The sequence below is a fragment of the Drosophila ficusphila genome, unplaced genomic scaffold, assembly GCF_018152265.1.
Source record: "Drosophila ficusphila isolate 14025-0441.05 unplaced genomic scaffold, ASM1815226v1 contig_106, whole genome shotgun sequence".
Taxonomy (NCBI): Eukaryota; Metazoa; Arthropoda; class Insecta; order Diptera; family Drosophilidae; genus Drosophila; species Drosophila ficusphila.
This window is the reverse complement of record NW_025063993.1, coordinates 7759377-7787051: the sequence shown is the minus strand read 5'-3', so window position 1 is coordinate 7787051 and position 27675 is coordinate 7759377. Positions and strand designations below refer to the sequence as shown.

At 42.8% G+C, this 27675-nt stretch overlaps 1 protein-coding gene across 1 annotated transcript; it reads right to left on the bottom strand.

The window, feature by feature from the left end:
• On the bottom strand, nucleotides 1–27529 carry LOC108096417 (glutamate receptor 1). Its single transcript, XM_017197996.2, has 17 exons — nucleotides 27022–27529; nucleotides 22869–23279; nucleotides 21811–21963; nucleotides 21041–21168; nucleotides 20366–20495; nucleotides 12466–12719; nucleotides 11834–11998; nucleotides 9702–10025; nucleotides 9372–9473; nucleotides 8507–8747; nucleotides 8033–8127; nucleotides 7759–7926; nucleotides 5193–5307; nucleotides 3052–3512; nucleotides 1648–1892; nucleotides 646–1096; nucleotides 1–136 (listed from the first exon to the last, which is right to left on the bottom strand). Exons 2-17 carry the CDS (start codon nucleotides 23011–23013, stop codon nucleotides 32–34), a joined length of 3282 nt encoding a protein of 1093 aa, XP_017053485.1. The 5' UTR covers nucleotides 23014–23279; nucleotides 27022–27529; the 3' UTR covers nucleotides 1–31.
• Between the last annotated feature and the right edge of the window lie 146 nt (nucleotides 27530–27675).

The following is a 27675-nucleotide window of genomic DNA, read 5'->3' as shown; positions in this document are numbered from 1 at the left end:
GTCAGAGGCGCGACTCCTGCGCGTGCTCGTGTCAAACCTGCCCGTGGGCGTTCATGTGCAGGGCGTCCCCGGCGTCGGGGGGCGTGGCCGATAGCTGGGCGGGCGGATAGTACTGCAACGAGGCGCAATTGAGATACTGTGCGTGGATTAGAATCAATGTCCGGATACACATCGCAAGTGCGTTAAAAATAGGACGCACTTCCTAACACTTTGTAAACGGGAGTTTTTAACTACACAGTAAAAAAATATAATAGGAAATTTAACAAGGAAACTTAATGATGGCTCCAAATAACTGTAAAGTACTTTTTTGATGGGTAATTTTAAATAACCTAAAGGTTAGACGTTAAAAAACAGTTAATATTTATTAGTTTTACATGAGAGAACTTTGAAATACAAATTTTCAGATTGTTTTAAAATTAAAAAAATTAGAATTACAAATAATGGTTATTATAAACTTTAAAGATTTTGTTAATGTAAATAGTACTTGGTTTAAGTTGTTAACATTTTATTTGGATTTTAACAATATTCCAAATAATAATTAAACAAGAAAGTGACCACTCACTGCTTTAAAATATAAAAATTATTTTGTAACATAAAATTTTACTTTTGCGATAAGCTAAAGGTTTTTTTCTGAGTGCAACTTACCCCGACGCGTCCATTGTCATAGTCGCGACTCGCTTGGATGGTCAATTTCGCCTTGGCGTGCATGGTGTCCGTCAGCGCGGTCCTTTGATGTGTGGACGACATGACGCCGGGAACGGCGCTCGAAGGACCCAGCATCATGGAGCCGTTGGCCTTGCCCAGGCTGCCACCGCCCATGCCCATGGACATGCCCATTCCCATGGCGGAACCGCTGGACGCGGAGCGCGAGTCCTTGCTGCGGAAGCAGTACTCCAGAATGGCAACGAACACGCTGACGAGCAGGCCGCCAATCAGTATGTAGAAAATGCCGGCCACATTACTCAGCGATAGCTCGTTGTGCGACACCCCGTCCTTGTGGGTGCTGCACTCTGTTTTTCCGTACCACCATTTGTTGCGCAAATTGATCAGCTCGCCGTTCTCCTCCAGCTTCAGCACCGCCAGATTGATGGGGTCCCTGTTGGAAGGAGTGGGATGTACTATAGTAGGAGTGGAGGTGGAGGTGGAGGTGCCTTTGTTAAGTATGTGGGTTAGCTTTCATCTCGGGCTCGCTACTCCCGAGCCTCTCATCCAAAAAGGCATCAATTTCTGACTCCCTGACGACACCCTAAATCCGGAGCTACACTTAGAAAAATCACTTGCGAAGGTTACTTGGAGTTTCGACAACTAACCGAAAATATTTTTTCTAGCAATTTGGAACTACTTAGTAAAAACGTGGAAATAGAATTTGTTTGTGATCTGAGTTATATGAATATCTTATAAAAAAATATTATTTATTTAAATTTCTAACTTATACAAAAAATTGCGTTGAAGTACTTTGCTGGGAAGTACTTTGTAGTAACTATTTATCTAAATATAATATAAGGTTCCTTATTATCGTTAAAAAGTTTATCTGTTTTTGGTTAAATCTTAAATGTTTAGTAACCAAAATTACTGCATATGCCCTTTGAAAATTATTTTTTATTATTTTTTTCTAAATACACCCTTGTTTTCTGTCTGTGTACTCACTTGAGCGCCGAACCGAGCGGCGTGCCGATGCCGAATCCCTTTGTATCCAGATTGTGGCCCACTTTCATTGTGTCGCAGGGCTCGCGGGCGTTCACATACTCGTTTTTGGGGGACTCCACCAGCAGGGCGTACTTGCCCTTGGAGGCGCGCACGCGTTTGATCCCCTCGTCGTAGGTATTCACGAAGACCTGCTTGCGCGAGTTCATGTACTCCCACATCTTGTTGTGGAGTCCGTTTTGGGAGCGCTGCGGGCACAAAAGACGGGCGAGAATATAAAGTACGGAGTGCGGATAAGCCGGAATGGGAACACGGCGTATACTCGTTCTATATACGCCATGGCATCCCGGGACACCCAAATGCAGGCAGCTAGGGACACCAGCTCTTGGCCCAGACATCCATCTGTGCTCCTAGTTGCCTACCAACGGCTGTCGAGCCATAGAGTATATATATATATATATACAAATATATAGAAATATCTGCTCACATGGCGGGGCAACGGAGCGTAAGTGTGCTTAAAAGCATCTCAAATAAATGTAGCCATAAAAAATAGAATTGCGTCCCATTTCTTTTGCATTTTTGGCCCGATTGACGGCAACGGCTGGAGGAACGGAATGTGGATTGTTCATTGGAGGGAGGAACATGGATGGATGGATGGATGGACGAACTGACGGGGGGACGGACGGCAAATTGCTTTTTATTTCTCATCTAACACAATTTAATCCTTGGCCCGGCTGGGGCCTCTCAATTTTGACGTCTCAAAAGGCTCAGCTCGCAAATTCTAATGGTTTTCCAGCTCTTGACTGTTGGCTTTTATTGTCTTTGATTTGCCCATTGTGCGGTTGTCAAATGAGTGTGACATGAGCACCCGAAATTAATTTGGCTGCCAGGCAATTTGGGAGTCGCAGCTCCCCGAGCAGTCTGACTCTCAGAAAGGTATGTACATTGGAGTGCAGAGAACGAAACTGTATGACAAAAGTCAGTGAGGTGAAGTGAAATTTAATATTGTGCAAGTCAGCCAATTTACTTCATGTTAAATAAAGATGACTGTGTAACCCAGTTTTGTGTAAGCCACTTTTAAATTTAGGAAATTATTGAAGGGATTTCATTTGATTTATGCTTCAGGAATAAAACCTTATTTGTGGCTTTAAAACTAAATGTAATGCAATATCAATTTATAATAAATACATTTTAAGTTTAATTTTAAGGTAAATGGTAATCTGGTTTAAGGACAATCTATTTTTTTTTTTTTTATCAGAAAATGTTTTCCTGATGCAATACCAATTTATAATAAATCCATTTTATATTCTACTTAAAGGTAAATGGCAATCTGTTTTAAGGACAACCTATTTCTTTATCCAAAAATGTTTCCCTCAGTGCATGAATCCCTGTCAATTTGCTACTCACCCGGAAGAAGTCCCAAGTGGAGCCGTGCAGCAGAGTGCCGTACTGCACCTCCGTTTGCATGGCCAGGTCCTCCGGCGAGTTGATCGGCGTGACCATCCGCTCGACGGTGAGGAAGGCGGCCAGGTTGGCCGTGTACGAGGAGATGAGTATCAGGGTGAAGAAGAACCACGAGGCGGCTGCAATCCGTCCGGAGATGGACCTCGGCGACAGATCGCATCCCTGCTGCATGAAGGCTGCCAGCGAGAACCAGAACGAGTTCCACACACTGAACTCGTTCACCGCCGTCGAGGCGGAGCCTCCGGATCCCGGGCTTCCGGCGGAGAGGGCCGCCTGCAGGGCGGCTGCTCCTGCTGCCGTTTGGGCGCCCGGTGTGGGTGGTCCAGGTGGAGCGGGCAGTGGCGCACCTCCGATGATGCCGGGCGGCTGCTGATTGGCAAGCTGTTCGTGATGTGCATGCGGATCTGAAAGAGGAATCATTGCGACAAAGAGGCGGGGGGAGAACCCTGTGAGTTGGCCACATAACCAAACCGCAGACTGCTAATGCACAGTAGGAAAATGTGTAGAAATACTAGAATAGGCACCCCCAAAAATTCAGCTAAGTAAACTTAATAAGAATCTAAATCCTAAGTCCTAAAAAAATGTAAAAATAGTTCACAATAAAAGCTGAGGTCTAAGAGTCTTTAAATAGTTAAATATTACCAAAGTTTAGCTGAGAACTGATCAGGATATTTATAAATTATGAAGTATTTATGAAATTAATACATTTTTATTGAGCTTTGCAGAAAGTTGGTACTTAAAACCTTACTTGGATTCAACTCTTTGTTTCCCCGCATTAGTTTAGACGCATTAATGCTTCTCAAATTCTGCCATTTATTTGCTTAAAAATGCTGCTTTTTTTCTCAGTGTTTGTGGGAATTGTGCATGCTGTGAGCTGCTAGTAGTACGTGCCCATGTCGACTGTCCAAGTTTCAATCATTTCGTTTGGCTTGGCTTTTTGCGCCTGCTCTAATTGATATGCAATCAAACCCATAGCCAAGTCTCTGTTCCCCATTTGCTTCAATTGCAAAGCCATTGACTGCCAGGCGGAGATGTGATGACATTGCCGCTCCGGGTTTCCCTCCCCCCTCCCCCCTTTTCCTAGCCAGTTTTCCCTGGTTTTCCTTGCTTTGGCTGCTTGTGATGCTGATGTGGATGCTGATTCTGCTGCCGGCATAGCGAGTCCTTTCATGCTCCTGCACTCTTTGCCAGGTTTTATTTTGCACTTGCCTTTGTCCCGCTCTATGGCACTGGTGCTCTGTTTATCTATCTCCGTTTTTGCACTGTCTGTAAACGCTGCCTGCATACAAAATGTTGTTTACTTTCCGCTAAAATTACATTAAGGATGTTTTGCAGGATGTCAATAGATTGTTATGAACAGCCAACAGCCACTCCACATCGGAGCTTCAGTTTCTCTCTCTCCATCGGACTGACTAACTGGCAATTCATATGTGACTCTCGCTCGGATTGTCAACAGAATTCCGACAAAAACAGCAGTGCCAGTGGCAAATTGAATTGAAATAATTGAATTTCCATGAAATCAAATGAAATCGAATGCAAAACAAGTCAAAAGTTCGAGCAGATGCATACAATTATGAGGTTTTGGCTCTTCCGCTTGGCGTCCTCTTTTTTGGCTTACGCAGATATTTCGATTGGCTGCACTTGAAGAAATTGTGTACTTAAAGTACTCAATTTAAATTTGATCACATATTCACCTATTATTTTATATAGGTCATAAGCTTACTCTTTTGCTATCAAAAGTTGTTTTAATTAGTTAAGTTTTTATCGCTTAATCTAAACGCTTCGCTAAAAAAGGTTTTGTTCACCTTTCCGCAAGACTAAGTAATAATATTTTTACAATTTTAAAATCTATTTTAATTTATTCTTAGCCCCTACACATTTTCACTCAGAGTTCCTTTCGAGAATAATTTAATTAGAGACCTTTTAAGATAATGCCCACTTTTGATGCTGGTCTTACTTGGGCGAGCTCCCCCATTGAAACATTGTTGTTCCTATTCCTGAGTGAACTTCGTAATTCAATTCTATATTCAAATACCCAGGCTGCTGGGCATAACAGGTGTGTGGGGACAGGTGTGTTCGCTTACCTGGCGACTGTGATTGCTGCGGCGGCTGTTGCACGAGGCGCCATTCATGTGGCGAGAAGCGCGACACAAAGAACAGCACGATGCTCACGCCAATGTAGCTGAAGATGACGCTCACCTGTTGGCAGTTGAAAGCAAAGCAAGGAAAAATGAAAATTCAGTAGAAGGTTGGGTTGGGGTTGGGTTTGGGTGGGGGAGTAAACATGAAACGCTCGTGACACGGAACATGGAAGGCTGGCACCTGTGCAAGCAGCCATTGCGAATTTACCGGCTGCCGCCGCTTCTGCTTCTGCTTCAGCTTTTTTTCATTAAATTTTCTTAACTAATTGAAGCGGAAGCGGCCGGGGCTTCCTAGAAAATAACGAAACATTAACCTAATGGAGGTTGGTGGCGGGAGGTGAAGGTGGCGCGGGGGGTGGCAAAGGAGCAAGACAATGGCAGCCAAGGACATCGACAGGAGCAACAACTCTGCTGTCGGCTGTCTGGCAACAGTTGCTACTATTTGGTGTTGCACCGCCTGCACAGGAGAAAAATTTTAAGTAAATCTGGCTCTAACTTGAATTTCTTGGATTTTGTACTACTGCATAAATTGGGTGATGGTTTAAAAAGACTTTTAAATAAAAATCAATAGTACCTAAAGAAATAGTTTAATAGTTTTGTCAATATATATGCTACTTTTAAAAGGTAATCCTTGCATTTTTTTAAATAGAGTTCATTCTAAGTATAAAGCAAAAATATAGAAGTACACACATGTTTATTCTTGACTCTTGAACTGAGCTAAAATTGGTTTATTGTAGCACACCTTTGTTTGTGCTAAAATAAACCAAGACCATTTTTGGCCCTATTTTTAGGTTTAACCAACAAAATTATTTATAGACATTTAAGACTCCATGTTTTTCCCCAGTGGACAGCCTCCAAGTGATTGTGTGAGAGTGTGTGTGTGTGTGGGAGCTGTCAGCACCTGAATGGCTGCCATGGAAAGCGCCTTTGTGCGGAAGGAAAGGTGTGTCCTTGTCTTTTGTCGCCGCCGCTTTCACATGCCTCAATGGCTTCGCCACACACTCTCACTCTCTCCTAAGTAGGATTGTGGCGCTTTGTTGCTGCTTTTCAGATTGTGTGTGTCCGGGTGTGTGAAAGTGTAGCTGTGTGTGTGTGGGTGTGTGTGCAGCTAAAATGCTTCATTTAATTTATGATAAATTTTTTGTAAAAGACTTTTTTATTAGCTTGTTAACTTTGCGCCTTGGCTTTTGCCTTTCCATTCCTTTTGCCCCTTGTACACTTTCGCCGGCATCGCAGCTACTCCCGACCCCTGGAAACTAATTTGCATTTGTAATTTTTTAGCTCATGTCAAATTACGCATTAGCTTTCACTTTGGCGCTCTGTTCGCCGACTTTTATTAGCATTTAATTTCGCGTTTGTCGCGCTGTCATCACTCTTTGACTTTCGAGATTCTGATTTCGGCAGTGCCCCCTTTTATATTATGAATTTTTTATTGAGCGTAAATTTAACAGCCCCTGTTGTCATAATTTTTGCGCATTTACAGCGCATTAGTAGCAGTGGGCGGATATGCCCATCTAATTTGTTTAATTGTCTACCCAGTTATACTCCCCAACGACGACGACGAAGAACTTCAGTAGTTGTTCGGAGAAGTTGAAGGGCAGGCAGGGCGTTCGGGTGCAACATAAACATCAACTAAACGCTCATACAAATTTGATGGCTTGCCATTATTTAAACAAGCCTCGAGCGCCAAACTTCGGACCAGAGACTAGCGTTAAATTTAAAACTTGACGGCCACGTAATTTCGGCAAAACTCCCACGGACAAGCACAACTCCATGTTGCTGCGCTGCTGCTGTTTATGCGAGTAATGTTAAAAAAGGCAAACAGTGGCAAAAGTACAAAAAACTTTGTCGTTTACTCTATTAAACTTTGGGGAGCTTACGTGGTGCCAAGTTGAAGCCGAAACCAGAAGAAATAAATATACAAGTCGAAACTTTGCCGCAAACTTTGCCCGAGCGCAGAATTCGCATCGAAAAAAAAGGAGAACGCAAAAAAATCGCCGAAGAAAATAATGAAAATAGGGGCAAAAAAAAAATTGGCGAGCGTTAAAATTACCAGGCAACGGCGGCGAAACAGAAACAGAAATGAAGAAATTGTTTAAAAACTTTACTCATTTGTATGCAGCGCAATTTTTGCAACATTTTGACTCGTTACCAAAGTGAAAATAAACACATTGCGCTGTGTGTTTAGTAGGCAGAGAGTCCAAGGCGGTTTTGTGACGGGAAATAATTAGGAATCTGAAGGCATTTGCCAAGGGCCAGCACGCAAATATCAATAGTCTTGATTAAAGTATGCTCGGCTTTGAGGACACGGATCCTTTGGACAATCCGCTATCGGTGGATAAAAGCCGGCGGGGGAAAATCCCCAGCAAACTGCAGCGCTTCGCTGAGCGCCAATGAAGCAAAGTGCACGCAGCCAAAGGAAAAGGGGAAGGGGAAGTGAATGGGGATGGGGATTGGGATAGGGAAACTGGTGATAGGGAAACTCGGGAAGCTCCCGGCATATACGCACCCAAATTTCCTGTGATAAAGGATTCATGAAGCTGAACACGCCGGGCGTCTGCTTCACTGGCTTGTTAATCATGATGGAGATGCCCAGCGACATGAACGGCTTGCTGAAGTCGATGACACGTTCGCGTTCGGCGGTAATCGTCATGGCGGCAATCGCAATATCCGCTTCCTGCAAGCGAAGGAGTTCATTTGTGCGGTGCTCAGAGGGGAATCCAAAAGGGAAGGGGAAAGGGAAAGGGGAAGGGGAAGAGGATGCCCCTGTCGGCGGAACTTACCTTGCGCACCAGCTCCCCCACCATTCCGTCCCAGCCGCCGTGCTCGCTGGATTTCTCCGAGCCGTAATTGCCATCCTTGACCAAGCGCAGCTCATCTGCAATTGGGACACAGAGAAAAAAAGGGGGATATTCAAATTGAGAATGATAATGTTGTATATTGAAATATATGTAATATTAAACTTAAGTACAAGGAGCATCAATATACAACATTACAAAATATTATAAATTTATATTGTGAAGTTGTGATAGTAAATCAACTAGTAACAAATAAATAAATAAATAAATAATAAATAAATAAATAAATAATAAATAAATAATAAATAAATCAAATAATCCTCATTAAATCTGTATAAATAGTCTGAAATATTAAATATGAATATAAAATTTCTTCTCGGTGCACCGAAAACGGATATCGTGAGCGGGGAGCTAACACGCCCGATTAAGCAGGCCATAGCGCATCACGCATTCACTTACAGTTAATGCCCAGCTCCTTGGCCAGCAGATCGGCCAGGTCCTTGCAGTATCCTTCGTAGCGGTCGTTGCCGTGCAGCTTCTCATTAAAGGCCGGCTGCTTCAGCTTGATGTAGGGCTCCTCGAGGACAGTGGTCACGATGTAGGTGCGGTTCTTCTCGAACTCCACGTGCGGTCGCAATCGAACGTACTTGGCATTTAGGGGCTGCAGCCCGGCATCGTCATTCCACTCGGCCACCTTGACCTGGGGGTATTGCCAGAAAAGAAGACCGAATAAGCCCGAAAGATTATAAATTACTGCGGTGGGCAGGCCATAAATAATGCAGCCATCGACACCTTGCTTCCCACGAGGGAGCAATCCGAATCGATATTTGCCTAACTCTGCATTATTTTCCATATTTCATCCCAAACTGAGTGGCCAACTTGAGTTTAGTTCGCCTTGTTTACTTGCAAATATTTCATAAGCCTTTATTAAATTGCTAAAAAATAAATTCGTTATGTTTTACTTGAACAATCAAATATTTGATTTTAACATTCCAAATTTTTCAGGAAAATTTTAGCTGGCATCCATTTTTATAGAAAAACATTTGAACACCAAATAAGCTAAAAATGCATCAGTAAAGTAAACTCAATAGCTCGACAGAATATATTTATATAAAATAGGTAAACTGAGAAATAAAGGGTTTAAATTTGAACAAAATACCTGTCTATCCTTCCATCTCTTAATTAAACCAACTAACAACGAGCGTCCAAAAGTTGAACAGCAAGCTGGGACTTTAACTTTTTTCCCGAATGGCTCAACGCTGCGCGGACCATTACACACAGCCCCAAAGAGCCCCAAAACAACACTAGACAACAAAGCACATACCATGGCGCTGTTTACTGTCATCTCGACGACGTGCAGTGTGTAATTGACGCGTCTGCCGTCATCGTTGAATTTGATGTCCCCGGTTAGACCCTCGATTTCCACCTGCGGAAAGGCAAAGATACCAGCATGGATGTTCAGTACAGTACAGTACAGAATGGGCCGTAAAACAGGAACATTGAAAGCGGGTGGAGAAGGGGGGTGTGTGCTTAATTGCTTTGTCAGTTTGCCCGGCTGGCAGGTGTATCGTATCGATGTCGATGATGTTGCTACATTGTGTCCACATCATCACCGTCGTCGTCATAGTCGCGAACATGGATGGCTCCTACTCACCTTTCTCAAATAGCGCGATATTTTATCGCCGTGCTCCCAGGCATTCACCCATCCCTTGGCCGTATTGCAGTCCAGTGCTCGCGACGCCATGCCACCGGATCCGCCGGAATCGCTGCCGGCAAATCCGCCGCCCGATCCCCCGCTTGAACCACTGGCGCTGTAGTTGTAGCCATCGCTGGAGGTGGAAGCCGCCGCCTGGGCCACCATCAGCGTCTGGCTGCGCCGCTGCACGTTGTTCCGGAACTGGTCCGGCTTCTTGCGCAGGATTTTGTTGAACGCCTCCACCAGGACGAACACCGCGTCGTACATGAGCGCAGCCTGGGCCTGCAAGTTGTAATAAAAAACAAAAGGGTTTACTTGAATAAGTCTTGAAATATAAGGAACGTAATAAATATAAATAAAATATAATTCAAATTGTTTAATAATTTCATTAACAAAATTTAAAACAACAGTTGAAGTCAAAATCTTTTAATTCTTTACTTCATTTTATTGTTGATAATTTTAATAATTTAATTTTTGTTAAGAAGACATTTTTTATAACAGATAAACATGAAACATCGCATTGTAATTTAATTTTAAACCACAATTTGTAGTTGTTATGGGATTTAAAATAATTAAAAATTTGCTTTTATTTCTTCTTAATTTTTAAAGGTACTTTATGAGTGTATTTTAATAATGTTGTTAAAATATTTCCATAGTTGTTACCTACTTTGTTCTTTATAACATGTTTGGTACTATACTATTTTTTTTGGTTTATGGGACTTCGTTATGAAGCACCCCTAAATCATTGATTTGGGACTAATCCCAAAGAATAGATGATAGTCAATAAAGCCCCCGTGGATTCGCCACCGGTCGGGTGGTTTAGCTGCTGGCATTTAATGAGTGCATTACACGCTGTTATTCACAATTTCGCCAACCGTTGCCCTCCGGGGCCAGGGTTATCTTTCGCCCCATTTGCCCCACCGGGCCAGGTGTGGGGGCGATGAGGGGTTAAGCTAGCCCAGGGCCCAGCGGGAGTTGATCCACGGAACGTGTCGCACATTAGCCCGCACAAAAGAGCGGGCAAAACTTTGATTTAATATTTAACCACTGGCTGCTGGGCTGGGCGAGTTCTTAAACTGGCCTACTGCCAGTTGGGCAAACACGAAGCGAGCCAACGAAAGGGAATGCCACACAAAGACTTTAATGTGAATTTCCCCCAGCATACACACACACACACACGCAGGCACACACATACGCAAGTCAAATAAACAAACAAGCGCTGCCAAAGAGAGCAGCGGTCCATAAGTTGGACCGGAACGGAGCGGACCGAGTAGAAAGGACAGCGGACCGGCAGGACTCGACTGGACTGGACTGGACTGGACCAAGCCGGACCGGAGAGAACTGTCCTGCAGCTGAATTCAGCTAACGTTTAAGCGCCACAAAGTGAAATCTTTGTCAACAAGGATAATGCCAAGGAAATACAAATATAAACAGCCGGCAAGCGCAAACTGAACCAACTTGCTGCTGTCGCAAGGCTGTCTCTTGTACACTGAAATAAATACTGATACATTATATACCATATATCTAATAAGAATTTCTTGCTAACAAAAAATGATTAATTAAATTAGAAAATAACGAGTTACTTGTGTAATGTATTCTTTGTTGTTCGACTCTGTAAAAATAGCTTTAAATCCCTACCAAAATATTTTCTACAAAGGGTTATTTAATTTAATGTTTTATTTTGCCTTTTTTAAGTGATTAATTTTGTATTCCAAGTGTATGAGGTTCTAGGTCCCGGCAGCATTGACAAGGACAACGGAGCAGCAGCAACAAGGACACATGTGCCTTTGACTGCAAGTTGTGCGATAGCCATCTGTCTCCTGCCCGCTCGCTAAAAGTGAAATCTGAAATCTGTCGCCGGAATGCGAATGCCAGAGCGAGTGGCTGAGAGGACGGGTATTTGACTACGCGCAACACAAACAGAGGCACAAACACAAGGGCAAACACCGAGCGCAGAGCAGCGACAAAAGCCCCGAAAACTATGCTACAGTTCTTTCGTCTTCGCTCGTCTCCCCGGCCAAACATTAAATCCCCGCAAATATTTAACTGGCAAACTAGTGCTCTGGCCTCGTTTGGCAGCGGCTACTCACCGAAATCGATTCACGGCCAGCGCCCACACTCATTTGGGGGTCCAGTCGCTTCCAGCTCTCGTAGAACTCGCGCACCAGCCGCCTATTCGTGTCCACGATGCGAAAGCCCGTGATGTTAATGGCTCCAAATTCGATTATCTCGCTCTCCCAGCGATCGTCCATGACCTGCAAAGCGAAACAATGGAATCGAAATTGGGCTGATAAGGGTACACTGGCAGAAAATGGGTAAATGGTTGCAGAGTTCTTTAGGTTTTGGGGAAATAACAACAATTCAATATTACGACTTTGCTAGATTTTTTTATTTTATTTGTTTCTTAACTTTCAAATTAAATTAAATACGGTAAAAGCCTGATGTATTTTTTGTCTGGAGATTTTTCTTTTTAAGTTTTTTTTATGTTTTATTTATTTAATTTAATAAAAGAATATTTTAAATTAATTTTTTTTTTATTTCATAATCTCTGAATCTAAACTTATATGAATTGAAGTTTTATGTATGTTATTTTCTTGTTTTAAGTAAACTTTTTTTTACAGTGCCCAGACTGTTTTCAGGATTCTTTTCTGGTTCTGCCTCTGATTCAGATTCTGGTCAGGCTCGGGCTTTGTGTTTGGGCTTGTCGGATAGCAACACTTACCAAACCACTCAGCAAATAGTGGTAGGTGCGTCGGCCGAGTCGCAAATCGCGCACATGCTGGATGAGTATTTGCTTGGCCATTTCCGTGGGGCAGTCCAGGACGATGTGTTTGTTCTCGAAGCGGCCGATCTGCTCCAGCGTGTGCAGGAACTCGATGGCCATGCTGACGTTGGAGATGCGCTTGACCAGCTCCACTTGGAAGGACTCGTTGCCGGGGCGCAGTCCTTGGTATATTTGCTGGAGGCGCAGCAGACCTGCGGGGTATTCCAATCGAGTGTGATCCTGTTAATTAACTGAGTTTCGGGGCAAATTTACACACATTCTCTGGCCCAGCCGGACATATGGCCAGAAACATACATACAGTACATACATAGATGCATTAGCAGGGGCACACAAATTACGGCCATCAACAGTTTTGCGAGTCGTTAGCCAGTGCAAAGGAAGCCCCCAAATCCCCAGTCCCTTATCAACAAGACGAACATTTGCAGCTCCTCACAGGAAGCCCAGGGGCTGAAAGGGATCAGACAAGGGGTTACGCCCTTACGCCCATCCACCCGACGAGGAATCAAAATCACGCCGAAATCTGCTTATGCACAAAGCCCTTCTGAGGTGAATTGAATTAAATTCGGGAGTAAGCGCCTTATTTTATTGAAAAAGCTGCTAATCAGCTAAGGATATCAGCTGTATTTATCTTGATTTCTAAGAGAATTGTGACAGAACTGGCTTGATGCGTGGCGAAAAATAATAATTCTCTATAAAAAGAGCCTTGAAAGCTATGTTGTTTTCCTATAAAAACTGCTAATGAAATCAAAAATATTGGCAGATATACAAAAAGCCTTCCTTTTATAAAAACAGAACAGAAATGTATAATTCAATCTTCGACTAAATTGAAATATTTTTTACGTTTACGGAAAAAGGCAATAACGTGTTGTTGAGTTTTTTCGGTAAGAAATACAGAAAATGAAATATGATTTTAGTTGGTATAGTAAACATTGACCTCGTTGGTACACATAAAATATACATACAAAACAAAGTTTAAATTGTGTTGCTGTTTTCAAGTTTCTGGCAATTAAAATTGTGACTTTTATTTTCCATTGCCTTCTTTGCTCACTCATGCAAATATGTTAAAATTGTATCCCTTAAAGTCTGGCTTATTTCCATTCTTAAATCCTTTAAAACCTGCCTACACAACGCTCCAGTTTTCTTTGTCGCCTGCGCCTTGACATTTGCTTTGTCTAAAAATAGGCCACACACGCCCCCGTTTTCCATACTGCACCACCCCTCCCCCGCACAACCTCCGCCTCCTCCTCCGCCCTTCCTCCGCACAAACAAAAGCCAAAGGAGCAAAATCAGTTTCAATTTGAAATTTACCGAAAACGGATACAAGGATGCGTAGATGCCACTGCGTATCTAGGAGATACCCCTGGATGGGCCCCAGAATTTAGGCCAACTGCGGCATGTTGGCAATGCCGGGCGCTCGAGGCAAGGCCAAGTTTCCAGTTTAGGACCACTTGGCAGGCTCGTCGTTATCCTTTTGAGGGAGGGGGGGGCTGCGTATACCGGGCATTACAGCCCGATATTCGCACGAGAATCGTCTGCCAGCGCAATTTGCATTTGTGCTTATTGAGTTATGGCTGCAACTAACTGCTTTCATTCGCACTTAAACCGAGCGCAGGGCTCGAGGCTCCAGCTCTTCCCTTCCTCGTCCTTCCGCAGGACCCTCTCCCCACTCTCTCTTAACTTTACGAGTCAAAACTCGACGATTCAATGCGCCTGGGACAGAGGAATACGTACAAACAGACAGCCCAAGAGACGGACAGATGGACGGATGGCCAGATGATTTGTATTACAGCTACGCAGCAAACAAAGAAGGACGAAAGGAAAAATGCCAAGGAGCTGTATTGTTGTGTGTGTGTGGATAACCGAAAGGAAGACCCGTGCCAGCAAGGATGTCGAGGTTGGAGAAATCTCGACTGGCTCTCGGTGGATGTCGCATGAGACTTGGCGGTGCAACTCAAATGCGCCTTCAATTTATGTTTGCGGATAAAATGGGATTTGCTTTTTGCTTCTGGCTTCTGGCTGGATTTTGATTTAGACATTGTTGTTGTTGTTGTTGCTATTGCCGCCACGCCCACTGCTACGCACGGGCGGAGCGTACTCAATACATTTCCAATTTGTTGTTGCTTTGATTTGCACTATGTGGGGAGTACATATATATGTCCCAAACTTATAGGGTATCCAAGGGTAGTTGGGGCAAAGAGAAATTTGCTAAACATTGAATGAAAGTAAAGTGAATTATTTTATATTTAGATAAGAGGCAATAAAAGTGATAAGCAGGAATGTTGTATTTAAGGCTCTAATTATTATTACCTCTCATCAAAATTTTAAGGAAGTTTCTAGTAAAAACTTAAATGTTTTTTTTATTTTAAAGTGATCCGAATGATTGATCCAAGAAAAGGAAAAATACATGGCATTCCTTCTTCTTAATCACTCACTTTAATCAACCATTTGAATGACTTCAATTGGATGCTCTTTGTGAATGGAATACATTCTTTCGGAGTATCAAAGTGCCTTGCATAATGTAGATACTTCCTACTCTATATATCCTCGTCTATTTCTGTGGGTGTGTGTGTGCGTGTCCGTGTGGATGAGTGAGCGGCCATTTTTTGTGCGCTCCGCTCTCGTTGTGCAATAAATTTTCTGCCTTGCCTTTTATACAATTTCATTTGCTGGCACTTCCTCCATTTCCCGAGAATTCCCCTCTCTATTTCGCTTCCATTCGCTTGGCTTGTGTTTGGATTTGATTTTTGTGCTTTTTTCGATTTGAGATTTGCCGCTCGGATTTGGGGCGTGCGATGCGTGTATGTTGTGCGTATGTATGTGTATTTGTATCTGTATCTATGTGTGTGAATCGGAAAATCGAAAGTGTAATTGAAGAGCATGCTGTTGCGGCCGAGGATTTTGTTTTATTTCATTTTTGATATCAAAACATTTTTGTGGCTCACCCCGCATATAATTCGAATTTCCCGATCCCCTCTGATTTCCGCCACCCGCTCGCCCATCGACTTTATGGCTCGAAATTGGCATCCCCACTCCCAGATTTCGATTCCGATGCCCCGATTCCGATGCCGATTCCGATTCCAAAACCGAATTCAAGTCCCCATCCGCTTTTCCGTATCTTTTGTGTGTTTGAGCATTTCCGTTGATTTTTATTGTTTTATTTCGAGCTGTGGCCGGTGCTCTTTCATTTTCGTTTACGTAACGAATTTAATTTACAATTATATTTATTTATTTTCCCTTTTGTTTTATATTTTTTGTATCTTCGGCTGCCGGGCCAAATTCAATTTGTTTTGGAGTAGCAGAGGCGAATCGGAATTGAATTTGAAAAGTGCCAGGAGACGAAAATTGCGGAGCAGAGCTCGCTGCCACTCAATCTGGCCACTATCTCTCCAGTGGCTATGCAAATCTGTCAACCACAGCCACGCCCAACTTTCACTCGGATGCGAAAAGTAAACAAGACAATTTGTTATGTTAAACAAAAGTTAGTTTTGCGGAAATGAAGTTTTCCTGCCTTCGCTATAGCGACACCCAGCGCACATAAGCAGATGCAAAGACACACGGATACTCGTGCTCAGATACAGATACAGATACAGTTGGAGATACAGAAATAGATACGGATACGGACGGATACGGACATCAGATATCACACACGGCTAACAAGCAAGACATTTGCCAACATATTTTATGGGGAAAGTTGACGGTGGCAGGGGAAACGAGCGAGAGATCGGTTGAATAGCAGATAAACAAATGTAATTACTATGGGGAAAGTTGGGGAAAAAGTAAATGCCAGGGGAAAACATTGCCGGCGAGTGGGATGCTTTTCATTTCCCGATTGACTGCAAATCCAAAAATATGCCATAATTTATGCATTAACTGCCCGTAATTAGGGAACGGCAGCGGGCCACGCCCCAATTTAACAGCTTGTTATGGTTTTTCACTGGTCCGCCTGTTGTGCTATCAAAAACTTTGCCGCTTATAATTACTTACAAACTACGCCGTTCGTTGGCGGCCTCGTTCGTTTCGGTTACAGGCGACTGGCAAGCTGGCAAGCTGGGAAGCTGGGAAGCTGGGAAGCTGGGAAACTGGGTAAAATTATGCTGACAAGCTCAAAGGCTTTGCGCATATGTTTTCAATGGCCTTCGAGGGCGGGAAAGGCGCGGTAGCTGGCAGCATTAAAAGTATCAAATAACATGAAAGTGAAAGCGCAGTAAACCCCATAATGGTTAAATTAATGGCAGTCAGTCGGAACCGGAGGCCTCTCTGTATTCTGTTTTCTGGCCAAGGACTCATCGTCATCGTCATCGTCGTCGTCGTCGTTGTCTTAACGCAATTTGCGCTGCCATTTGACGCAGTTTATGCAAATTCTTCTGTGATTTAAATTATGTACCACTTTCTCTCGTTTTTCTCTATGGCGGCAACAATCAGCGCTCGCTTATTATTCATGATGCCCACCCTATCCGGGATTCGTTTCAGATTTTTATATCCACACAAAGCACTCATATCGAACGTCGAATTGCCATGGAAGATACATATTTGATGGCCCCAGCCTTTGTTTCGATTTCCAGGAGTTTTTTTTTGTTTGTCCCTCCTTCTTTGGCCAGGGAAAAGACAATCAAGTCTTTCATCTATAAACAAAACCATTTACATAATTCTGCAGTTAGGGTTGTGGGGTCGCATTGATTAGCCGTTGGGCTTTGTCTTTAATACCTAGGCGGTGTCTTTAATAAACAATCCTGGTCAGTGGAGTGAACTGCTGACGTATTCATTGCAGCATGAGCAAGCAGATTTTCACACGTCCTTAAAAAGGACCCACGCACCGCCCTTTGTAACTGTGTATCTGTCTCTGTGTCTGTCTCCCGTTTCTTTTATATGTGTGTGTGTGAGTGGAATGCTTTTTGTTTTTCTCACCCTGGCCCCCATAATAAATTTCATTTCACGGCAAGTCAATGTGCTGTTAACACGGCAATGGGCCGAACCACGCCTACTCGCCGCTTTTTCTTCTTTTATCCCAGATTCCTTCTTCATTTTCGGCAGCTGGCACACATACCCCCCGCATTCATACACACATACATATGTACGTATATACACACGTGTAAGTAAGACATTTACTTTCATTGCAGACTGTTGATTGTATGCTTTTTCATACAGAAATATCGATGGCAACATGGCAGACTCAAGAGGGAATGGAGAATTCGGGTTTCGCCACTTATAAAAAGCAACCGAAATAACACTTTGCCCCCGCTCTTTGCTCATAAACAGGGAAAATTAATGATTCGGTGAGCCAAGAAAAGAAAAACCCAAAATTAAAGAAGAGATTTCTCGTTGTTGTCTTGAGGACTGTTGGAATCTGGCTGGAATCCGGCCAGCCGAGCATCGCCACCTGTCACTTTCGGCCGTACATGTCATTTGTTCTAGTGTCTCGTACGTGCAAATACTTTGCAATTCATTGGCACTGCCTGTCTGTGGGAAATTTGCTTATACGGCTCATTTGACGTGGCTGCCAGGCGTCGATGGCTGGAAGCGGGACAGCTGCTCAAAGCAGTTAGCATGTCAAGCGGATGGAGCGCCGAGTTGCCCCCGTTTGGAATGAAGTTATCTCAGTCCTGCCTCTGTGATGTCTCTGCCATTTCAATCGGGTGAAAGCGATAGGATTGTTTACTTATTGTGGGAATCACATATTCTGCTTTCTTTAGAATAGCCTTTGGAATGGGTATTGCCAAGAACTATAAATTTAAAGTGCATTTTTAAACAGCTTTCGAGTTCAAGTCATCAAATATTACTTTTACTTTTATTTTCGCTAAGTTTTTGATTCTTATTTTAAGTTCAAACAAAACTATTTTCCAACAAGTATTTAAATTATATTAATCTAATACGACTCTAGAACCAAACCAATTTGCTTAATAAAACTCCTGGCTGAAGATAAGTTTTTAAGTCGACCAAATGACCAAACACTTAAGTCCAAAGAAAACTAAATCAAAAACCAATTAAATACCGAAAGCCAACTTAATACATTTAATATTATTTAGTGGCCATCTTTTATCCCGCAATTCGATTTGGTGAACTCTTCGGTTTAAGGCTTAAAGGCTAAGCTCGCAGAGAATTTGTATTACTCAAACTTTAGCGGCGAATTCCATACTAGGATTTGTTTGATGACCTGTAGATGGCCCGCCCGCTTTTCTTGTCTGGAAAATCCAATAGCCGCAGGCGGCACAAGTGTTTTTTAGTGAACAATCTCACACACTCGCGCACATAGACTGCGTAGATATCGTACATATATAGTATATCTGGATATATACATATATATTGTAGCATAGCCGAGGGCTGGCACGTATTGGAATTTTCCGGCGAGTCAACGAGCGGCGGGCAAATACAATAATTTCACAGCTAAAAGGAAAATGTGTGTAAGCCAATTTCTCGGCCAAGTCGTAAATACAAGCGAGAATAAACTTATAAGCCGCTGGCCCACTTCGCATGAATTAGATCCCGTCGAGCTGAGGGGCAAAAACCCATAACGAAATATTGTTTGTGTTTGCATCGATTGTTGTTTGTTGTTTCTGTTGTGATTGTTCTACACGCCACTCGAAAAATCGTATCTGAAGCCGGCCATTGCCCATAAATAGTTCTTTTTTTGGGCCAGTTTTTTGTTTTTTTTCTTGTTGGTGTTGCGAAGGCAAGGCGCAAAATGTTTTTCCTATTTCTTTGTAATAAACTCGTTGGCGCGTCGAATAAACAAAAGAGGAAGCCATTCCTTGACAAAACAGTTGCCTGGCCAAGAACAAAGGACGTTAAGAGGCGTAGGCGCTACGTGCCAGAAGTTGCCTTGTAAACATGGCCATAAACCAAGCAGCCGAATGGGAGACTCAGGAAAAATGAAAAACTGCCGAGCAATTTTTGTCCTTCCACATCTATTAATTGGCTATATCCGGCTCTCTGGCCTTAAAGTCATATGCAGGCAATCAGAATTTATTAAGCTGCTAACCAGAAGCCACAGCAGTGATTGAGTGCCACTAAGCATTTGGCCCGGCTTAAAACAACCAATGAGCTACACAAATTCACACTCAGTGCGAAAGCGGGATGATGAGAGATTAACAAACACAGACAGCCAGAGAATGGGGGTCATGAACTGGCTCGAATTGATTGAGTGCTGTCGGCCACCGCAAAAGATTTTCACGTGGCATTCATTAATAATAATAACGCAAAAGCCAGACACTAGCCATCCGTCCGTCTCTGGCCACATAAACCAATTGTCCGACTGCCAATGGCGCAAAATGTCAGCGAGGAAAACGGGGGGAAAAATGGGAAAAGGGGGGGTCTCAATGCAGACGGCTGTGTCATTAAACTTTATTTATGCAGTGGGTAAATGGAAAATGCTTGCAGAAACTTATAACAAAGCAAATTTACGCTGGAGCGAAAGAGGAAAGCGCAATGAGCACATTTACTCGTTGACTCGCAATTTCACTTGCAGAAAATTGAGGAAAAATTGGTCTTTAGTTTTCAATACATTTTTTTAATCCAAGAAAAGGTTAGTGAAAGGAGAAGGTTATTTTTATAAGTCTAATAAATGATATATATTTGTTGAATAAGTTATTAAAAATATGTTGTTGCTTCTTAACAGTTTTGCTTCTGTGTTATCTGATTTCTTCGATGGCTCAATTATTTGTGACATGAATAGTAAACTATTTTCCAGAGTGTATTTAATACCAAGACCCTTTTCGACTACATAGTTTGCATAGATGAGGTTGCGAAAAGCGAATGCGGAAAAATGATTATTGACTCGATCTGCTCCCTTGAAGTCCGTTGCCTTATTCTATGTATTAGTATGCATGCTGGTTTTACTCACCATCGTGGGAATCGTAGAGATAAATTATTTTGCGCCAGCCATAAAATTGTATTGTATCAATGATGGCCTGATGATAATCCGGACGCATGCTGAGGGCAAAGTCGAGGAAGCCAGACGATGGCGTAAGCACCTAAAACGCGAAAATTATGGAAAGCAGCCGCAAATCGAGGGCGAGGACGACGAAAACGAAAAGGAGGTTGGGGAAGAAGGCAAGGACATGGCGAGTTAGTAAACATGAATCATTATTGAGTGCTCATTGTTGTTGGACCCTGTGTTTTTGGGCTCGTTTCGGGCATTTGCCTGGTTGATTTATAGGGCGCTCTGCCTAAACGAGGCCAAAAGTGTGTTATAAATTTTTAAAGCGCACGCACACAACGCTCGCACACTGGCGGCAGGACATCATTAGAAACAAGTGGCCAGGTTGCCCGACTCGGCTTGGTTCGGTCCCAGCTCACTAGTATTTATAATGATTTGTACCTGGGCGGCTCATAAATATTTGCCACTGGCCCAGCTGTGTGCGGAGTGCCTGTGCCTTTTCGGTTGGGCTTTTCAAGGTTACCAATTTATATTGCGAGCCAACAGTGCGTATGATTAATATTTCATATTTAAATAGGCAAACGACCTTGGCACTAGCCTGGTCCGCTCTAATATTTATTAATGTCCTAATGGGCTCACCTTCTCGGGGAACCAGGGCGTCACGAAGGGCATCTGGAAGGTGTTCGAGTAGGAGTGCAGGGTATCGAAGGAGTCCGGCGAGACGGCGCCCAGCATCGAGTATACGCCCCGTGAGAACTGATTGCAGACTGCATAACGAGAGGGGAATAGAACAGATATGGGTGTCATATTTTGATTTATTTGGTGGTAAAACAATTTCCAAATTTTACATTTCGTGCCCCAATTATATCAATATTTATTTGAGTTCCTAATAAAACAATTACCAATATAAATTTACTGCAGATCAGAACAAAGAGCTTAGAAATATGTTCATTTTGGGGTATACAATTTATTGACATTTAAAAATAATTTGAATGCAACATTTATGTGGTATAATAAATACTTAATTTTAACAGAGTTAGGTTTAAAAAATCTTCTTAAATTTTAAACTGTCAAAATTAAAGCGGTATTAATTGAATAGCAAATTGTATTATTTCCCCTCTGTGGAAAATATCGTTGAAAATTCAAATGATAAATGAAAATAAAAATCTAACAAAATATAATGGAAGACTTGCTAAAAATGCGCATAATTAATACAAATTCTGCGTAATGAGATTTCTTGTGGGCTATTTACATTTAACATTGTTGCAGAGCCCGTTGACAACTGCATCTCATGAATTCGATTGGGAATTGAATCAAAATTCAATAGCTCAAATAATTATCGCCTAACGAGAGTTTGGCGTTCGTGTTTTGCCCAACCAGGCTATTGAAATTCCCGACCCGATACTCACTCAGTCTGGATAGTTTGAAGGCATCCGCCGTGTTGATCACATCCACGTAGGCCTGCAGCTCGAATCGGCGGGATGAGACGTTCAGGTTGTGATTGAGCATTGCGTACTTGAAGGCCGACTGCACTTCGTCGGTTCCCTGCTCGAAAATGGCACCTGTTTCAGGTAGAAGACGACATGCAAAGATGTGTAAAATTGCTGTTAGTGCTCCGCTTGGGAAAAAGTTTCGCTTTTTTCGGGGAAAGCTGCTCCATCGAAATTGTCAATTAAGTTCAAAGCAAAGGCACTTTAAACTTTGTAATTGCTTTTGCGCTCCAATTTTATTGGTGTTCTTCTTGTTCTTGTAATTTTTTGTTGCTGCTGCTGCCTTTTTGGCCGCTGTTGTTGTTGTGGTGGGCAATTTGAGCCAATTTTTAAGTGGCGTGTGCAGCAAGCTAATAAGCGTGGCGTTTCAGTTTTCAAAGTAGCCAACGAAAAATTGAGGAATAAAGCGGAATAGAATGAAACTGACTCTTGGCAAACTTCATTTGCCAGATGATTTTTAAAGAATGGAAGCAGACACTAAAGAAAACTGAAAGCTTGAAACACTTTTGGATTTATAAAGTCACCCTCTTTTTTTGCTAGATAAATAGTTGTTCTCTAATATTATTTTGAATATGCAAGTTCAATTTATTTAGTGATTTTTCGTTATCAGCAATCTTTAGATAAGACTATTTAAAAATATATTTTTGGCTGTAAATACATTTCGTGTAATAACAAAATTTAAGTCAATATAATAGTTTAGTTTTAAATTTTTCTCCGTACACGTCCAAGTTCTTAAATCAATGCGCTTCTTGAAAGGTGGTTTTTTCTGAGTGTTTAGTTTAGGAAGGAAGGGGACTTTTCGGGCGGCATTTGAGCCATTTTGCAGCTGGGGCGTGTGCAGCTGAGCGGTTATAAAATAAAACTAAGTGCCGGGACAAAACCAGGACACGAAAGGCAGCCGGGAAACGGAAAACGGGAAACGGGCTGCAGCTCGAGTCGCTGTCAGATGCATTGGGCTTACGGTTACGGTTACTCACCTAATGGGATTTTCTCGGTTAATGATGGCTGTGCGCTGACTCCCCCGCCGCCGCCGCCCCCTCTCACCCCCTGGCCCACGCTGCTCCATGTTAGCCATAATAAAAAGCTTGGCCAAAGGCAGCTCAACTTTAAGCCAAAGCGCATTTTGCAGCCCGTTGATACTGCTGCTGATGCCGCCGTCGCTGCCTTCCTTTTGTTGTTGTTGTTGTTGCTATAGCCGTATCCTTGCTATTCCTGCGGAACAGGACTCCTCCTCTCGCTGTTGTTGTTGCTGCTAATTCCGCTTTTCCGCTTATTTTCTGCAGTTATTGCTGTTGCTGTTGTTGTTTTTGGTGTTGCGTTCGCTTGTCGTCGCTGGCATTGCGAGCATTTTGCCGCACTTAGCGCAGCATTTGCATAATTTGTGCTGCCTGCATTTATTTTCGGGTCAGCGTTTGGGGAGGATCACAAAAGTATGTTAGATATAGTATATCAGAAGATTTTCGGGAGATTTTGTGTTAGGTTATCATGTAAATTGCGTCCGCGTAAGTCGCTTAAATTTTCGGCTTTGTGTGCTTAATTAAACGTTTCCTGCTTATTGGGGCAAATTAGTATGTATTTTTTAAGCCCACCCCTTTTTAGCCACCCCAAGCTATTCACTCTGGCACGCGTTGGCCTGCACGTGTCTTTGCCACCTGGAAAACTGTAATCTACACAGAGAAAAATATATCTTCTGCATAAGTCATTAACTTAAGAGTTATACGAAATTTCTATTGAATATTAAGTAATGATATTATGTTTTCAAATTAGGATTGCAAATTCCAGATATGGAATTCCATTTAACTTTCGATTTCTCAGCTCAAATTTCACGTTCTTAAAAGCTTGAAGTTTGATCTGCAGGCAAAGTATACGTCTTACATTTATTTCTAGATATTTAGCACCTCAATATCTAGCTATATCTATCATTTACGAGATTAAGTGAAAGGAAAGCAGCAATATAACCTGAAACTTTTTACGATTTTTCCTTTTTTTTTTGTTGAACATTTTAAATATTTGTACTACTTTATTTAACATTTTTAAATTTGATAAATCGATATATTAACGCAGAACAGATATGAAAATTCTTTTCCTTGAATTCATTCTTTTCATAATTGATGACCACTTCAGTGGGTAGTATTTTCTTGCTCTGTAGCAACAGGTAAACTGGCAACTGGCACCTGGCACAATGGCAGCCGACTTGGCAACTGTCGCGTTCCATTCACTTTCCGCTGAGGCTCGCATTCGTGTGCGTGTGCGTGTGTGTGTATGTGTGTGGGTGCCCAGTGAACTGTATGCAAATATGTACACCTTGTCTATATGCAGGTGTGCGGTGTCCCTGCGTGTGTTTCATTGTGTGTGTGTGTGTGTGTGTGTCTCCTCCTGCGGACTACTCGTGCTGTTGTGTTTGTGCGTTGTCAGTGTGTCACTGTGCCAGCAGCTTGTGCAGTTACTGTTCCACCTCTGCCACCCACCTGCCCCCCGGCTCACCGGCCACGCCTCCTTTCACCTGAAGCCCTCGAACGCCCCTTTTGCGCCCCCTTGGCGCATATCCCCCAGTCGTTATCCTTTCGGTTCGCTGACTGTTTTTGTGCTGATTTTGCGCTTATTTAAAATGTCTTTTATGCATGTTGTTTTTTGTTCGCTCCCTTTGCTGTTTTATTTTTGTTTACGTTTTTGTTTTATGCCCTTTATTGTTAATTATTTAAAATTGCAGAGCTCAGTACTGACTGACTGACTGCCCGCTTGGCCGTGTGACTCTGGCTGTCGGTCTGTGGGTCCCCTCGAAAATGCCTGTATTCCACATCCCCTTGGCCTTTTTTCCCTGGTTTTTCCCGACCCAATTCGTACGCCCCCAAACCAAACGCACGCTTATTGGAATTTTATTTTTGGATCGCCGTTTTATATACATATGTGGGTGGAGCATTTTTTGCTTCGCTTTTCACGTTTGCATTCCCCAGGGCTTTAATAATGGTTTAATTTTTGAAATTGTTTTTAAATCGGCTTATTTGAGGTATGCCGCACACAGCTGGCCCATTTGTACCAGTTTCGTGCACGTTGGCTGCCGAACATTTTTGGTGTGCCTACATGGGAATCGGTTTTGGTATTTTCCAAGGATAAATATTCATAACTTGGTTCTTGGCATATCTGATTTTTACTGGGGGGAAAGGCAATTTCAGTTGTTTTTTACTGTTTCTGTAAACATTTCATTCCACTGATGTATGCACTGATTTTATCATTACAAATATGTAGATAGCAAAATGGTTTACTGAGCAAGCCATTTATTACAAATTCTGAATTGGAAATATTTTATACTTCCAATCTTTCTTATTCTCCTTAATACCATTTTGTTTGGAATTGTTTACTCAAAATCAACAGTGCTTTTCCCCTAATTGTTTTGAACAAAAATAATACGGCTAACTAGATTACCTCTAAAATCGAAAGGATAATAGAAAGCCCTTCTGCTGGGTTCGTTCCCCCCGCACTCGAAATACACCATCCTTTGAAGTTTGTTTAGCTGCTTAACCACTCTTTAATCATATCTGTTACAGTAACTAATCCCCCGGGCGGCAAGCAGAGAACCCTTTCCCTGCGACTGGGCCGGGCCCATTCATTCATTAGGCAAACATTGACCGAGGCAATCTACATAAAACCACTTGAGTGAAAAGTTGCAGCAGTCTGTTCAGTGTCTGTTTTAGCCGGGCCCATAAAAACCAGAGCCCGGAGTCCAGAGTCCAGAGTTTAGAGTCCGAAGACCCGGATCCGGATTCGAGTACGAGTACGAGTCCCGGGGCTTGCGAAAGGGGGCCTTACTTATCGCGAACGGGATTATTTAGCGCATTTAGAAAATAGGTTAACAGACGCTTAATATTCATATAGCCGTGACTCGAGGCCCTGGCCACTCGGAACTTTATTCGTTATAATGACGATGGCAAAACTAACGCAAAGCGCGACAAGAGTTGCGACTCGGCCGGTTTCCATTAAACGAATGATCCCACTTAATTAAATTTAAATTAGGAGCCTAAAGTTGAACGTCACGGACGTTTAAGTGGCACTGAGTTGAGTCGGCCGGGACTTGGCTTATTTAGAAGGGGCGCCGACAAACAAAAAGGAGGCCGAGGCACAGGCACAGGCAGTGAAACGAATGAATGGGCATTTAGGCCAGAGAGGAGTCGAGATGGCAAAGGAGCAAAAAAGCTGCATCGCTGTCCTGCGGAGGCACTTCCGTTAATTAAATAATTATTTTGTAGCCACTTGCTGATTACTTTTCGCCCGACTCTCGCCTCTATTCATTCGCAACTTAACACGTTGCCGAGCATTCGAGATACTGGGAAAAACTGAGCCGGATCCCGAGGACTGACCTTTGCGAGTGCCCCAGTAATTTACATCCCGACCAGATGATAGGCATCGCCCCGAGTCGGAGACCTTCAAAATTTTCCCATCTGAAAAAGCAGCGCTCCCACAATGTTTTCCTTTTCCCCCGACGACGGGCACGTGCGAACCGTGGATGGAAAACAAAACACGATGGCAGGTATTTAGCGAATCCGGCGAGATAAAAATGTAACAGGAAAATTATTAGGCCGCAGATAAAATCCATAATATAAGGCAGCTCATTTGCATTTCAATGAGGTGATTAGTATGCCAATGTCATGCCGCAAAGGCAAGGTAACCATTCCCCAATAATTGAGGATATCTGCATTTTCAATTTGCTATCATTTCTAATTTATATATATGACACTTGATTATATTTGTTCTCGTTTGTGCCCAAAAAATATATCATTATCATTCCGTTTTTGATCATGACATTCGCTGAATGTTTTTATGCCAAATATTTGCCTTGTAATTAGCCTATATCCCGCAAAGTTGTAAAGAACTCGTGGCAATCAAAGACAAGTGCCCCGATAATTGATAATTTATTTTTCTGCCTCTGAATCGGACAATTTCCCATGCCAACGAAGTCCAAAGTCACAAATAATGAGCACAAATTCCGCTGTTTATATTAATGCTCGTCAATACGTAAAGGTCGGGGCACTCACGGAGTTACTAAGTCATTCAGTCAGTCAGTCACTAAGTCATTCAGTCAGTCAGTCAGTCAGTCAGCCAGTCAATGGGGCCTCGACAAATTTGGCAACTTACAAAAAAGAGGGTCGAGCATTTGTCGCTGTTCATTTGCGGCTTACAATTCCTTCCAGTCCTTGAGATTTATTTTTTCCCTCCTCAACTTTTTTTTTGCTGGCTTGTAAGTTGTTTGGTCACACACAGCACACTTAAACTGCGGCTTTTCTTGCTTAGCTTTTTCTTTTGGGGCGAAACTTGAGAAATATTTGGGAATTGGCTCTTAAGCGACTTTTACATTTGCATAAGCTGGCACACAATTTTAAAAATGATTGCCGCTACTTTATTATCACTTAATGCGCGCGATTTCGGTCCGGTTTTTTTTTTCTCCTTTTCTTTTCTTTTCCTTTTCTTATTTTTTTTTTTGGTTTGCGGTTTCTTTTATCACTCGCACCGAATTCGGTTCTTGTCCCGATCCGCTCTTGAGTTCGTTTTGGGGGTCCGTCTTGCGTTTTCCGATTTTCCGATTTCCCTAGACCGCTAGAGAGCCAGCATCCTTTCGACTGTCCGCCGTAATCGTCCTGTTTGACGCGCGCACGATTGAGTACTGAGTTGGATGCTGAGCAGGTGTGGTTGCGACTCCAAATCCGGCGGGGCGACAAAGCTACAAAAGTCCGGCTCTCTCGAGCCTCGGAGGCTGTGTGCTCTCAGTGTACTAAAAAGGGCGGCTCGGAG

Coding starts and splice junctions, on each gene's coding strand:
- LOC108096417 (XM_017197996.2), bottom strand. CDS start 23,013: ATGCGCTTTGGCTTAAAGTTGAGCTGCCTTTGGCCAAGCTTTTTATTA. Junction 9,474..9,701: donor TATCGCGCTATTTGAGAAAG/GTGAGTAGGAGC, acceptor GCCTTTCCGCAG/GTGGAAATCGAGGGTCTAAC. Junction 8,128..8,506: donor CAAGGAGCTGGGCATTAACT/GTAAGTGAATGC, acceptor TCCCAATTGCAG/ATGAGCTGCGCTTGGTCAAG.